Genomic DNA, 14552 nt, shown 5'->3' with positions numbered 1-14552 from the left:
AAGGGCCGGCAGGCAGGCAGGGCAGTGCCCTCAGGTTTCCAGGAGAGCCCACAGTCGCCCTGCATGGCAGGACCTAGGGTCTTGCCTAACAAAGAGCCTTGAGACCTAGAGAGAGACAGCGACTAGTCCAGGATCACACAGCTTGCCCTGGCTAGCCCTGGTATGGCTGCCTCCAGGGAGCCCACTTCCTTTCGGACATCTCTCAACATGCCTGGCTTGTGCTAAGGCTTGGGAGACAGCAACCTTCAGGAAAGCTGAAAGCGGGGGCCAGTTCACAGCACCCTTGCTAGCTGGCTCCTCTCCTCAGAGCCTACAGTTGCCAGGGTTGCCGAGGAGCAGGCGTCCTCACAATCAGGCTGCAGTGGGCATTGTCTCTGCAGAATGTTCCTTTGTGCTCCTACTGTATAAGGCTCTGAGGCCAGCCCATCTTCCTGCCTCTTCTCCCCACTGAGTAGTCAGAAGAGCAGAAAACCCTCATAGGCCTGTGCATCTGGGGCCTGTGCCCTGCAGACAAGGTAGCCACTGTCGGTGGGTGAGGAGCAGTGTGTCCCTTCCCCCCCACTTCTCCCCGCCCCATTCCCCATCCTCCCCATGCAGGCCTACCCCCTCAGGCCAGTCACCTTGCCCTCTCCCTGCTCCTCCATGGTCCAAGGTCCTCGCTCCTCCTACCCACTTACCGCCCACCTCCCTCTCGCACCTGTAACTGGGTCAGGAAGAAAGCAAGCCGGCTCAACAAATTCTCCTAACGTTTAAATGACCGAAAGGCTGTGGGAATAGCCGCTCTTTAAAGGGAGGCACTGAGTAACCAGCAATGCTTTTGTAGTTCATATCTCTTGTAGTTCATGCCTCTCCCCTTATTTAAAACTTTCCTATGTCTCCCTGTAGAATTTTGAGTAAATGCCAGGCACTTTAGCTAAGGCCAGAAGTCCATAATTAGCTACCCAGAGGCAGACTGAGCTAAATTCTGAACCCACTTGCTGCTGCTTCTTCCTGATCATTACTTAAGAATAGAAGACTCTTACGCCTCCTCTTTTAGACCGTTCCCAACCACACACACCCTGTGCTCACCTGCCAGAGCCCTGAGCACGTCGTGTGTTTGCGCATGCGTGCGTGAGTCCGGGTGTCCCTGACACCACATGGGGAGCTCCTAGCCGAGGGTACATCGTCCATAACCGTTGGGCGAGTAGACAAATCCGCACTGGCCAAGGTCGCGCTACCCCACAGGGGAGTGTTTGGTCGGGGTGTCTCTGCTCCCCAGCCATGGCCCGCATCGTCGACCTGGTGCCCTGGGAGGACGGCTCCACCCACGTGTACGCGTCCCCGGCCATCTCGCTGCCGGCGGTGCGAACGCGCAACCAGCTGGCGGGCGTGAAGCGACAGCTGTACCACCCGGCCCTGCCCAGCCTGCGCCGCATGGACATGGACTCTGTCAGGGCCTGTCTTTCAGACGAGCACTGCCGGTCCACCACCTACTGCCGCAAAGGTCAGGCCACCTGGCTGCCGCTGGTGTCCGCGGCCCTTCTGGGCCTTTGGGAAAGGAGTGGGTGGAGGGTTTCAAGGAGAGCCCTGGTAGAGGGCAAGGCCATCGGTGGCACATGAAAGCGTTAAAAGGGCTAGTCCCAGCTCTGCTTAGGTCTGAGCCTCTGCTTCCCTATCAGGAAAATGGGGATGATAACAGCGCCTGCCTCGCAAGGTTATCGTGAGATTAAAACAAGCCAAGAGAAGCACTTAACGTAGTGCCCGGCACATAGTACGTGCGCAACAATAATGTGGCGGTTGTTATTCAGAGAGAGAGAGCTGTGCAGAAGTCAGTTGTCGCAGTAGTAGGAGTGATAATAAAAGCAATAATGACAGCTTCTGCCCAACCTGCTCTCCAGATGGAAAAGAGGAACAGCCTCCTCACGCTTACCGTGAATGGAAGGAGGACCTGAGCGTCTTTGGGGTGAAAAGGCCACATAGGCCCAAGGAGTAAGTCTTCATCCATTGAGCGGCTTGGGTGTGGAGGTGGGGGTGCCTGTGAATGAATGAAGGAAGGAAGGAAGGAAGGAAGGAAGGAAGGAAGGAAGGAAGGAATGCATGCATGAATGCATGCATGGATGCAGGAATACACATTCATTTCCACACGTTTATTAAGCATTTGCTTGGTGCCTGACATTGAGCTGCGGCGGCGGGGAAGCAAAGGTGTCCTAGCTAGAGGGAACAGCATGTACAGGGGCCTGGAAAAGAAAAGCTGCAGGAGGTGTTGGGTGAACTTGGGGGGGGGGGGGGGGGTTGAGCCAAAGGGTAAAGTTGGTGATCACAGTAGGAGCTGGGGAGGGGAGAAGGGCACAGCTCAGAAAGGGCCCTGTTGCTAAGCTCAGGGGTCTGGACTTGGGAGAGAAAGAGGAACCTCTGAAGACCTGAAGCAGAAAAGAAGTCTGAGCATTCTGGGGGTGGGGAGGGGGTGGAGGATGGCCCAGAGGGACCAGAGGTGGATAAGGGGGGTGGGTGTTAAGACACCGGGAGGGAACACAGTCTTCAGGAAGGAGTGACAGTGTCTTGGCCACAGGAGAGGGTTTGGGAAGGTATTTAGGAGATAAAGTAACAGGATTTGGTAACAGAGTGGGTGCCGAGCAAGAGCAGGGAGTCTGGAATGAGGCCCAGGTTGCAGCTGAGGTGACAGGTGAGGTGAGGGTGTCAGAGACTGCATGGAGACCTCCAGAGGTCCCGTGCAGAGCCCTGCAGGGACCAAGATGGGACATGCCAGAGGTGGGTGGGGAGGTGGGGAGGAGGGAGGGATGAAAGGTGAAGTGGGGTCCCCCCACCTGTCCCTCTATGAGGGAGCAGCCACGGGGCTCCCACTAACTGCTGCGTGGGAAGGCTCTTGGAAACCAGCAATTTAGATTTTTAGGGAACGCTCTTGATTTAGATATGCATTTTATGGCAAGTATATGCTTTTAATAAAAGTAATCAAGTCACAGCTTCAAAATTGAAAATGCTGTAATAATGTACGTTTTAACACCTCGCCGCCTCCACTCTCCACCTCTGCTGATTTACAGGTGTCCATCTAGTTCCTAATGTATCCTTCCATTGTTTATTAATGCAAATACAAATATATATACTTCTGCTCCCTAACTTTTTACTATGAGTGTATTCAAACATAGAGAAAAGTTGGAAGGATAATACTATGGACACCGGTTGCCTTCCACCTGCTTCGGGTACTGTATTACCATATTTGACTCTTCTCTCTCTAACACACACACACACTCACACTCTCCCACACTCTTCAGCAAGCAGCTCCCACTGCTAACAGCCTCCTCTGTGACACAATACCATTATCACATCTAGGAAAGTTAACAATAATTCCCTAACACATAATATATGGCCTATATTTAAATGTCCCAAATGACCCCTAAAGATATCTCATAGCTTTAAAATCCTTTTGGGGGCACCTGGGTGTTGGTTGAGCGTCCAACTCTTCGTTTCTGCTCATGATCTCACAGTTTCGTGACTTTGAGCCCCATCTAGCTCTGTGCTTGCAGCCTGGAGCCTGCTTGGGATTCTCCTTCTCCCTCTCTCTGCCCTTCCCCACGTGCTCTTTCTCTCTCAAAAAAAAAAAAAAAACAAGGGGCGCCTGGGTGGCTCAGTCGGTTAAGCAGCCGACTTCGGCTCAGGTCATGATCTCGCGGTCCATGAGTTTGAGCCCCGCGTCGGGCTCTGTGCTGACAGCTCAGAGCCTGGAGCCTGTTTCAGATTCTGTGTCTCCCTCTCTCTGACCCTCCCCCGTTCATGCTCTGTCTCTCTCTGTCTCAAAAATAAATAAACGTTAAAAAAAATTTAAAAAAAAACAAAAAAAACAAAAAAAACAATAAAATAAAATAAAATAAAATAAAATAAAATAAAATAAAATAAAATAAAATAAAATAAAATAAAATAAAATAAAATTCCTTCTGGAACCAGACTGCAATCTAGGATTGTGCATTGCAACTGGGTGTTACATATCTTTAGTTTCAGTCTGAAATAGTCTGCCCACTTTCCATTTTTCCCTCATATCGACTTTTTAGAGTTCAAAATAGTTACATGATAGTCCTACATTGTGAATGTGAGTGATTGTTTCCTTAGGGTGTTGTTTACCTTGACTATTTTCTGTCAACGAGAAGCTGGATGGGGAGGCTTGATTAACCAGGTAAAACATCGCTGGCCAGAATCTTGCATGCTTGCCATAGTGCTTCAGCAGGAGGCACATAATGTTGTTATCCTGCTATTCGTGATGCCAAGTTTGATGACATGGTTAAGGTGATGACCTGAATGTATATTCTTCTCTGCCTCCAATCTCCTCAGTTTTACGCTTTAAAGCAAAAAGTAGCATACAGCATATACTCTTCTGCACCTTGGAGGTCTTGTATCGAGAATTTCCTGTTTATTTTAAGTAGCTGCATAGCGAGGATGTATCAGAGTGTATTTAACAAGTCCTTGAATGAGACACTTGAGCTATTCCCGGCCATTTTCTCTTATGAACAATGTTGAAATGGGTAGATCTTTTACTCATATCATTTCCCAGTTGTGTACCTGTAATGTGGGATAAATTCCCAGAAGTAGGACTCGGGTCCAAAGTAGAGGAGACACCTACCTTTTCCCTCCTTTTTCTTCTTCAGATGACTTTGACAACGCCTACTTCACACTTTTCGGTGTCCCCAATAAACCTCTGCAGTGCTTGGTGAGTGTCCTTTGCTTCTGGCCCTGGGTTTGCTCAGGGGAGACGGTGTGAAGGCCCTGCCTGTGCCCAGCCCCAAGTACCTCTGGTTCTCCAGCTGCCTGCTTGTGGCCCTTCCCCCTTCCCATCTCCTTTAGGGGCTTCAAGGCCCTCCACCAGGCCCATGGGTCAGATGGGCCAAGTTATCAGCTCCTGTCTATGGGGCGGTCTGGGTCGCCCCCCAGGCTTCGGCACCTACCACGCGGCCCTGACTCCTATCGCCCGGCAGGACATCACCGAAACCGGCAGGAGACTCCGAATCAGGTGTCATGAGGGAAAGCTGGTACCCATCGCGCCAGGCATCAACCGGGTGGACTGGCCTTGTTTCACTCGCGCCATTGAGGACTGGTCCCGCTTCGTGTCCTCGGCTGGCGAGTTCAAGTTGCCCTGCCTGAACAAGAGGGGTCAGTCTACTGGGCTTGGAGGATGCCATAAGGCGGGAGAGACCCGGGAAGCCAACTGCGGCTGGGGGCTGAGGGGGGCGGCATCAGGTGGGCTGTGGCAAGGACAGCGGGGAAGCTGAGGAGCAGCTGGGCACAGAGAGTGAGCGGGACCGAAATGGGCTGAGGGACAGGGAGGTGGGGTTCGTCTTGTGGAGGAGGCAGGGGCCAGGTCCACGCCAGAGGACGCCATTGGGGCGGAGGCTGCGCGCGGGGCTCGTTCTGGAGCCCTTGGAGCAGGGTTTGGAGGCGGGGCTTGTTCTGGCGGGGCAGGGGAGGCGGGACTGGCTCAAATAACAAGTGTGTGGGTGTGGTTTGATCTAGGGGCGGGCTCAGGTAAGAGCGGGGGCGGAGTTTGTCCGCGGCGGGCTGGGGGCTGCAGATGGGCGGTCTCTCCGCAGTGGAGAGTTTCAGTGGCTACGCGGTGCGGTACTTGAAGCCCGAGGTGACCCAGAACTGGCGGGTAAGGAGGGCTGCGCGCTGACCTGTCCCTGGGGACCAGGGGGTGGGGAAGGAGAGGCTAACACGGGGGTCGGGGAGGGGAAAGGACGCCCAGGCAGGGTTTCCCAGTCCCCAGGGCAATGTGCGGGGCGGGGGCGGGGGTCAGTGTCCCCCTAGATTCACGGACCCCCCATTCCTCTGGCCCTGCGCCAGTACTGTCTCAACCAGAACCCCAGCCTGGACCGCTACGGACAGAAGCCCCTGCCTTTCGACACCCTGTAAGTGACGGCACAGGCCCCAGGACCCCATACCTCAGGGAAGGAGGATGGGCCTCAGAGTACATGGCCATCTTCTTCAGAGTACAGTTAGTGACTCTTGAAACTGTGAGACCTGGGAAGAACTGCTGGGCTCCAATACACCTCCAAAAAATTGCAGTTTCAAAATGAATGGGTGTTTAATTCCTATCAAACGGAACACCCTGTCGCCCAGTCCCCCCTGGCAACCCCACCCTTTCGGAGTGGAGGCCTTAGGTGGGACGAGGGTGGACTTTAGTAATCCTTCTGGTGGGATGGCGCTTCTGGAGATGGGAGTGAGGTTCCTGGATAGGGTCGCCCTTCCCCACCTCGGGCTCACCTTCCTCCTCCGTTTTTCTCAGGAATGCTTACCGATGCTTTGGCTCAATCTACAGGTAGGGGAGTGACCCCGCCCCTGCTCGCACCTAGCCACTCGCCCGTCGGGGCTGTGCCTCGGCAGCCTCTGGACTCTGGGGGTTCTCAGACCCCACTGCACCCACAGGGCCTCGCACCAAGGGATTGGTACCTCCTGGGTGATATTGGGGGACTGAGTTGCCTCCCTCCTAAGAGATCCTCGCCAGGCAAAAGGATGGCCTGCTGGGAGATGGGGGGGAGCAGGGTGCCTGTCTCACCAGATTTGGCTCAGACTAGGCCAAAAGGAGGAGGGCTTACCAGGGAGGAAAGCGGCTGGAAGACTAAACAGGCACGTAAGACACATGATGGAAAGAACTGAGAGTTTGCCTTCCAGGATGTGGATAGGTGGTAAGGGCTGAGGCTCATGTTCCCAGCAGGAGTGTGCAAGGTATTCAGGCATCTTCATCATTTGGTCATCTCCCACCTACCCAGCCCCCTTCCCTCCACGGCAGCAGTACCAGACTCCTGGGTATCATCCAAAGGACCAGCACAACCAGGCACTCCACACCTTTGCTGCTGCTGTTGCTGGGCCTAGATAATCCTTCCCTCTCTGCCTGGAAAATTCCTCCCCACCCTTGAAAGCCCAGCCTAGATGTTCCATCCTTCTTGAAGTCTTTGCTGATCCCCTGCCTCTCCCCTCTAGCTTAAACCCCCTTGGGTCGCTCACCACATGTGCACGCATATCTGACAGCATGCAGACTATGGCATTATACTTATCATTGGAGAGCTTGCCTTCTCTCACCCACCCTGTGCACACACAAGGGAATGCTTTCTGATTTCTTACTGCTACATAGTGCCTGCTAGAGCAGGTGCACTAAATGTTTGAAAAATGAGCAAAGCAGTACATTATTTGTAATCAATGGGAAACAAAAGATGAGGCAAAGTGAAAGCGGAGGAGGGGGGGGCTTGAAAGTCAAGCAGAGTCACCGAAAATATATAAATAAAAGGAAACAGGGAGCCATTGAAGGCTCTTGAGCCATAGAAAGGCAGGATGGAAGGTGTGTTTTCAGAGCCTCGAGGACAGGGTGGTGGGTTTGGGGGAAAAGCCTAGAGAAGGACAGCCTGACTTTCCAGGACACCCTGGAGGCTCCTGCCTCACCCCTGTTTCTCTCCACAGCCGTGTCAACTACCTGACCCCCTGGCATTAATCTGTGAAAAGGAAGCCAGTCCTCAGGCTGCTGGGCTGTGCCATCTCCGGTTCTCCAGCAGGACAGAGCGGGTATGGTGGCACCACCCATCTCCCTAAGAGTTCAGCCGGACTGGAAATAAACCTAATGCTCCCCGAGGAAGGAACCAGGCACGTGTGTGTGTGTGTGTGTGTGTGTGTGTGTGTGTGTGTGTGTGTGTTGTACGGACTGGGAGAGGGGTCAGTACCTCAGGATGATGATGTCCTACCTTTACATGTCTCCTGCCAACTCCTGAGGAGTGGTGGGAGGCTGGAGAAAGCTGTCTCATGACCCCAGGTAGAGAGTCAGAGTCTAAGCCCCAGGGCTCAGCCAGGGGTGAGGTATAGAGATAGGCTGCCTGCAAAATGGGTTTTCCCTATGCCCCATCCCCTGCTTGCAGCCTCACAACCAGGCTCCCTCCACTTCAGATGCTGAACTTGGGCCCAGGTCAAAAGGGATTGTTAGACACCTCTCTCAAAAGCTTCCACCATACCAATATACTCTGGGGGGGGGGGGGGCTTCTCTGGGCCTGGCAGGCTCTGGTGGCCTAGAGGCAGCCTCTGGGTGTAGAGCAAGCATTGTCTGCTCTATCCACAGAGCTTTAGGACTAGCCCTCCTCTATCCAAACTACAGAGAGGAAAGCACGATGTCCTGGGGCCAGCCATAGGCAGTCCTGGGCCAGGGCCAGGATAACCGAACTCAAAGGGGTTAAGGAAGAGTGTCTCTGGCATGGTTAGAGAGCCAGGATAAATGTTGAGCTCCCAGACCTTCTAGATACCCCATCCACATCCCACTTGGTGGGCAGTGTGCAAGGACAGATCCCAATCAGGTAAATAGCCACCCAGCTCAAAGACTGTTTGAACAAGACTCTGCTGCTAGGATCTGGAACCTCAGGGATCCATGAACCTTGTGAGATCGTGAACAAAATGATGTGTCCACCCACATATACATTTTCTCATGGAGAGGCTCCTTGTTGTCATCTGATTTTCTGGAGAGTCAGCGTCCACAAAGGTTAGGTTACTTACACCCTCCCCATCTCCTTCCACTAATATTTACTGAGCACCTACTGCATGCAGGCCAGGTCTCATGTGGAAGGAATTTTTTTTTTTAATTTTTTTTTTTAACATTTATTCATTTTTGAGAGTGAGAGAGACAGAGCATGAGTGGGGGAGGGGCAGAGAGAGAGGGAGACACAGGATCAGAAGCAGGCTCCAGGCTCCGAGCTGTCAGCACAGAGCCCGATGCGGGGCTCGAACTCACAGACTGTGAGATCATGACCTGAGCCGAAGTCGGATGCTCAACCGACTGAGCCACCCAGGCACCCCTCATGTGGAAGGAATTTAAAGACTACTACCAACCTCTTATTTCTGGAGCCTATATTACACTATTCAGAACACAATGCCATGTGGCTCATTTATCTCCTCCAGACCTCATGCCCTATAAACACTCTGCAAAGCGACCAGAACCAACGCTATCCCATATCACAGATGGGAAAACTGAGGCCCGGATCAGGAAGTCATTCACCTCCAGCCAAACCCAGGGCTCAGGACTCAAAGAAAGTCCCAGTATTTGACACGGTATTCATGTATAGTTTGCACTCAAGATTTGTAGAATAAATTATTTCCCAGAATGGGAAGTCTTTTATTCAATCTCGGGTAAAAAACAAGGAGATGAGTAGTGTTGTTGTCTGATAATGCAGACAGAGGCTGCCTTACAGACAGTAGGCTTTTTTAAATTTCTTTTAGGGGTGGAGGTGATGGGTACTATCCTTATACCGAGGTAAGGAACCGTGGTGTCTGTCTGTCCTCATGTGTGGGGTTCTGCTGACAACAGAGCCGGAACATGGGGAGGAGCAGACAGGAAGAAGTAAGCAGATCACAGAGTCCCTGCCTCCTTGAGGGCCTATTCAGAAGGCACCCAGCCTCCTGCCATTTCATGCAGGAAGAAACCCTTTCCTCCAAGCCCAAAGGGCAGTCCACCTGGCTTGAACCTTGGGAAGCCACAGGCAGAACCTCGTGAGGTGTCAGAGCCACATTCTGCAGCCCTGAGTGCCACCCCCAGCATGACAGCTCCGAGAATGGATAGATTTGCCCAAAGCTCACATCACAACAGTCCTGCCCTGTGTGGGTCTTGGGACAGCCAGAGGGCATGCTTCAGTATTCCAGTGAGAATCAAGTCCCTGGGGGTTTTTTCCTGGCCCTGCTTCCTTGACACTGAATGACTGGGCAAGGCCCTCCAGGAATTTGGCCCAGCAGATATTTGAGGCCTTGTCTCACCCAGTGCTGGGTGTGGGAAAGACACAGACCAGATGCCATCCCTGCCTGTGAGGTGCTTCCAGTCCTAGTAGGAGGAAGGCAGGCCCAGCTGATTCAAACCTGAAAGCAGAAGGTGAGAATGTGGGCACACCTAGGCCACGTTCCTCAAGCCCAAGACACTGTGAATGGTAACCCACACCAGCAGTTTAATTTGGTTCTTGCCCACCAGGTATACACTGAATCCTGATTCCATAGGCATAAAAACATGTGCCCAAGAATGAAGAAAATACAGAGTAGATGAGCATCAACGAGCCTGATTCGCTATGCACTTTCTATTTTTTTAAGTTTATTTATTTATTTTTTAAGTAATCTCTATGCCCAACATGGGGCTCAGACTCAGGACCCCAAGATCAAGAGCCAAACACTCTTCTGACTGAGCCAGCCAGCTACCCCCGCACTTTCTAGTTTTTAAGCACGAAATAATGTATGAAGTAAGCACTTTGCAGACATCATGAGATGGGTAATTTTAAACCCATTATGAATGACGAAATGGACTCAGGGAGGTTAAATGACTGGCCCAAGTTCACACTGCTGGTGACTGGCAGAGCTGGAAATTGAAGCCAGCATCCCTGACCCTCGAGCCTGCAGCCACCACATTCTACCGCCTTTCTGCGATGAGAGAGATACAAGCCAAGAGTGGGGAAGAAACCAGAGGGGGCTTCCTGGGGGTGAACACATTTGTTAACCCCATCCAGAGGCCAAGAGATGGGAAAAGCCCCATTCCTACCCAACCTGGGGCCACTGTGCCCTGGCCTCAAAGCCCTCTCAGCCTCAGGAGGCTCTTTACTCATCAATAGATCATGTTAGGGGCACCTGGGTGGCTCAGTCGGTTAAGCATCCGACTTCAGCTCAGGCCATGATCTCACGGTTTGTGGGTTCGAGCCCCGCATTGGGCTCTGTGCTGACAGCTCAGAGCTTGGAGCCTGCTTCGGATTCTGTGTCTCGCTCTGTCTCTGCCCCTCCCCTGCTCACGTTCTGTCTCTCTCTGTCTCAAAAATAAATAAAACATTAAACATTTTTTTTAAATAATTTCTATTGGGAAAGCAATAATTTAAAAATCAATCAATCAATCAATCAATCACGTTAGCCTCTGCCCTGGAGACTGTCCAGCTTCCATGACCCCACCTGCAGGTCTTTTGGCCAGTCCCCAGCCCACCTCCCTGGCCCTGGGCCTCAAGGCATTACTCCAACACAACCCCCCCACCACCAGACTCCTTGCTGTTCTGAACACAGCAGGCTCTTGTCTGCCCTTTGTTCAAAGCCTTCATCCTACCTGAAATGCTTTCTGCACTTCTTCCTAACCAAATCCTACCATTTCTCCCAAGCAGGGCTCCCTCCAGGTGAGGACCTGACGGTAGCTATTTTGGGGGGACTGACTCCTAGCCTCTGGCCCACAGTTGGTTCTAAGGAAATACTGCACTTGGTGGCTCCTTTTCTCTGAGTGAACACGGGGCTCAGGAATGGGGCCTGGGGCCCCCCAACACCAACAGTCAGATCTGGACTAAATGAAACAATTACTACAAAGTAATAGTTGTGTTTATTACAAAGTAACACAATACACATCCTCACCCAGGGCCTGGGGCGGGCAATGGGGATGGATCAAGGGTCAGGGAGGACTCACATATGATATTTTGTGCTAAAAGTCAGCAGCTCTGACATTTCTGACCCTACCGTTTGATACATGAAAACCTCAAAAGTCCCTCATCTGAAGTTTCAGTTTCATGCCCTGCAGCACCCGCTCAGTGCCCAGCAAGCTGCCGGTACTGGTAATGCTTGTGGATGAACAGAGGCAGGAATGCAGACCTAGGTTTGGGGCTGCACACACACAGCGAAGGGGGAGACCCCGAGCGCACCCCCTATTCTCACCCCTTCCCTTGACCTCCTTTTCAGGGCCCTGAGGAGGACTGGGCATTCTGGGCCTGGAATCTTGGTAGATTTGTGAAAATCAATAGCGGCCAAGGCTTTTCCTGGAGCCGTGACCTTCAAGGAACAAAGAAAGCACCCGTTTGAGGATGGGATGTGGAACTTATCACAGGCGAGCCTGGCCCAGGCTGGGAGGCCCCGGGCAAACGTCCAAAGCCTGAACAGCCCATGGTCCTGGCTGAGGCCTGCTCCAGAGGAGGGAACGAGGTGGGGAGGTAGAAAGTCAGGACGGAGGACTGGAGACAGAGGTTTCCACAAAGGCGTCTGAGGAGGCCTAGGCTCTTTATGGAGCTGCTTCTGCACGGATGGGGAGACAGAACACAGCAGCTTTAATCCCTTTGGGAGTCAAGGGCCCATCAGAGGGCTGGCCGCCCCCTCTGCCGGATGGTGAAGAGCTTTCCTGCTGCCCTGGCCAGACCGGGTGCCGGCACCAATCCCAGCCATTGTGCCTGGCTTCCTGGCCCACAAAGAGTGGGTTGGAACCAGAGCCCCAGGCTTCAGCGGCCAGAGCTCGAGGCTTATGAAGTTCAGAGCCGAGGGCTGTCCCAGCCTCTCTATCTGTTCCCCACCAGGCCAGACCCCACAATTCCAGGCCTCTCTCATCACCAAATGCATGGCTTTGGGATCTCAGGGGTCAGCCCAAAGGGCATACTCAAGTGCGCCCTGCCCATCTCATGGAGATGATATGAGGCTGTGACCAGCCGGCAGAAGAAAAGGGTCTTATGAGTGGCATGGTGTGTAGGGGTGGGGAGAGCCCTGACATTCAGATGGAAGAGTTAGGCCAGCTCCCTTCAGCCTCTGGCCTCCCACTGTTCTGCTTTCCTGAGTGGCCGCTACATGCCAAACCCTCCACACAGGCCATTTCACTATGCCCTCACCCTACACCCAGAGGACAGCAGCATCTGGCTCCATTTCACCGATGAGGAAAATGAGGCTTGAGAAGTCCCACCACCTGCCCAATGCTTTGCTGCTGCTGAGTGGCAGAGCGGGACTCTAGCCAGGTCTGACTGTGGTGCTCTTCACCACAACACCACGCCACTGCCACCATGGCTTGCGAGCACAGGCTCCACCCCCAGAGAGCAGGGTCCCCCCCCCCCCCCCGACCCCTGTGCAGGGCCAAGCCCACAGCCAGCCACACAGTGGGAGAGTGACAAAGCTATTGAGATGACAGGCTTCCTACGAAAGTCATCTTTGAGGGCCCAGCCTGCCCTGGCAATGACTTCTAGGACCTGGGAGAATGCCACCACCCCTGCCCCACCCCACCAGTGCAGCACGTCTGTCCCCAGGAGGGGGTGGGGGATGGGGTGGTACTAATTCCAAAATGGGGGGTTTATGTCGGCCTCTCCCTCTTGTTCCTCTCAGCTCTGTCATCCAGGTGTCACCTCTCACCCCAAGCAACCACCCTCTTCCTATCCTGTCAGTGGTTGGGGCAAAGGGAATGACTGCCCAGAGACTAAAGGAGGTAGTGCTGGTTTACACGGCTAGTCACAATGTCTGGAGTGCCCTCCCGAAAACGGTATGCTCTACAAGAGGGAGGCTCACATCAGCTATGGGACACAGGAGGCTGTGGGGCTCCTGGGCAGGTAGGTGGGAGGTGCGGTCAGCTGCAGTGGGCAGTTGCTTACGCCAGTCTATGCTGTCTCTGTCACTTATGACTGAAGCAAGGCTGAGGCAGCAGGACAGCAGGCTGGAGGCCAGCAGAGGCAGGCAGAGGAAAAGAGGACACGGGTTGATTCTATCACCTTCCCAGAATCAGAGTGTCAGATCTCCAAGGACCCTCAGAGATCAGAGTCAAGACCTCTGTTTCAGATGGGGATTTGGGGCCCCAGGAGGGGCAGTCAACAAACGCCTGGGGTCACTTTTTATCAAAAGACTAGGACTTGAACCTGGACATACACTCAGGCTCCCAGGCTCCATTCAATGCCCTGGTTTTGACACAGGCTGGAGCCCTGAGGCTGAGGGCCAGGTGGGAGCCTTAGGAGACCGGCTGTTTTGTGTGAAGAGGTGGGGGTGGGGACAGAAGAAGAGAACGTCATCATAGGCCCCACATGAGCTCAGCTATAGCCAGCCAGGTTTCCTCCTGCCCCAAGGCACATGAAGACCACTCCATTCAGGAAGGGCAACCTGAAGCTATTAAGCACCAAACACATGCCAGTGCTTTCTGCACTGCATGTGTCTCTGCGACGTGGGTGGGTTTTGCCTAAGGTCACTCAGCTAGAAAGGAAGCCAGGCTTCAAACCTGACACAGAGACAAGGGGCCTGGGTGTCCTCTTGCTGACAGGTGGACACCTGCAGGAAGGGCCACATGGCTCCTCAAGGGAGGTCCTCCCATGGGCACACAAAGAGGGGACAAGGGGAGTGTTAGTTCTGGGTCACATCTGAGGTTCCTCTTGGCCTTTCTACTAAGACTTCTGCACACAGTTTTGAGCCCCCTGTGGCCCGGGCAGCTCCTTGTCCTCTTGACTTTGTGCCCTCACCACCCCCACCTCCAGGGCAGGGTGTTTGGCCACCCAGCTAGCCACCCTCCACTGGCTCTCAGATGCCCAGACCTGGGCAGGCTTTCTCCCTCTCTCCCTTCCACCCCTGCCCTTGAGAAATGGAAGGAGCCAAGTCACAGCTGGCCCACTGGGACACTGGGGCAGGGGAACAGAAGAAAGGTGGGTTGGAAGGCCGAGAGGGGACATGGACATGCAGATGGCCATGTGACAGGGTGAGTACAAGTAGGGTGAGAGCAGGCAACCCTCTGGGGCAGGGCATCTGCCTGGGGCCACTGCTGCCCCAGGCAAGCCCTGGTTTTCCCCTGGGGCTGAGCAAGCGCTCCTGCTTCC

The 14552-nt window shown here is 53.6% G+C and overlaps 1 protein-coding gene across 1 annotated transcript; it reads left to right on the top strand.

The window, feature by feature from the left end:
- The first annotated feature begins 367 nt into the window (after window positions 1-367).
- On the top strand, window positions 368-7468 carry LOC115502098 (testis, prostate and placenta expressed). The gene is given in 8 exon segments (XM_036064232.1): window positions 368-528; window positions 1259-1483; window positions 4635-4696; window positions 4962-5136; window positions 5574-5635; window positions 5743-5891; window positions 6269-6301; window positions 7438-7468. Coding segments are annotated over 7 exon segments (735 nt in total). The 5' UTR covers window positions 368-528; window positions 1259-1260.
- Window positions 7469-14552: the final 7084 nt, after the last annotated feature.

The sequence above is a fragment of the Lynx canadensis genome, chromosome E2, assembly GCF_007474595.2.
Source record: "Lynx canadensis isolate LIC74 chromosome E2, mLynCan4.pri.v2, whole genome shotgun sequence".
Taxonomy (NCBI): Eukaryota; Metazoa; Chordata; class Mammalia; order Carnivora; family Felidae; genus Lynx; species Lynx canadensis.
This window is presented reverse-complemented; position numbering and strand designations above follow the sequence as displayed.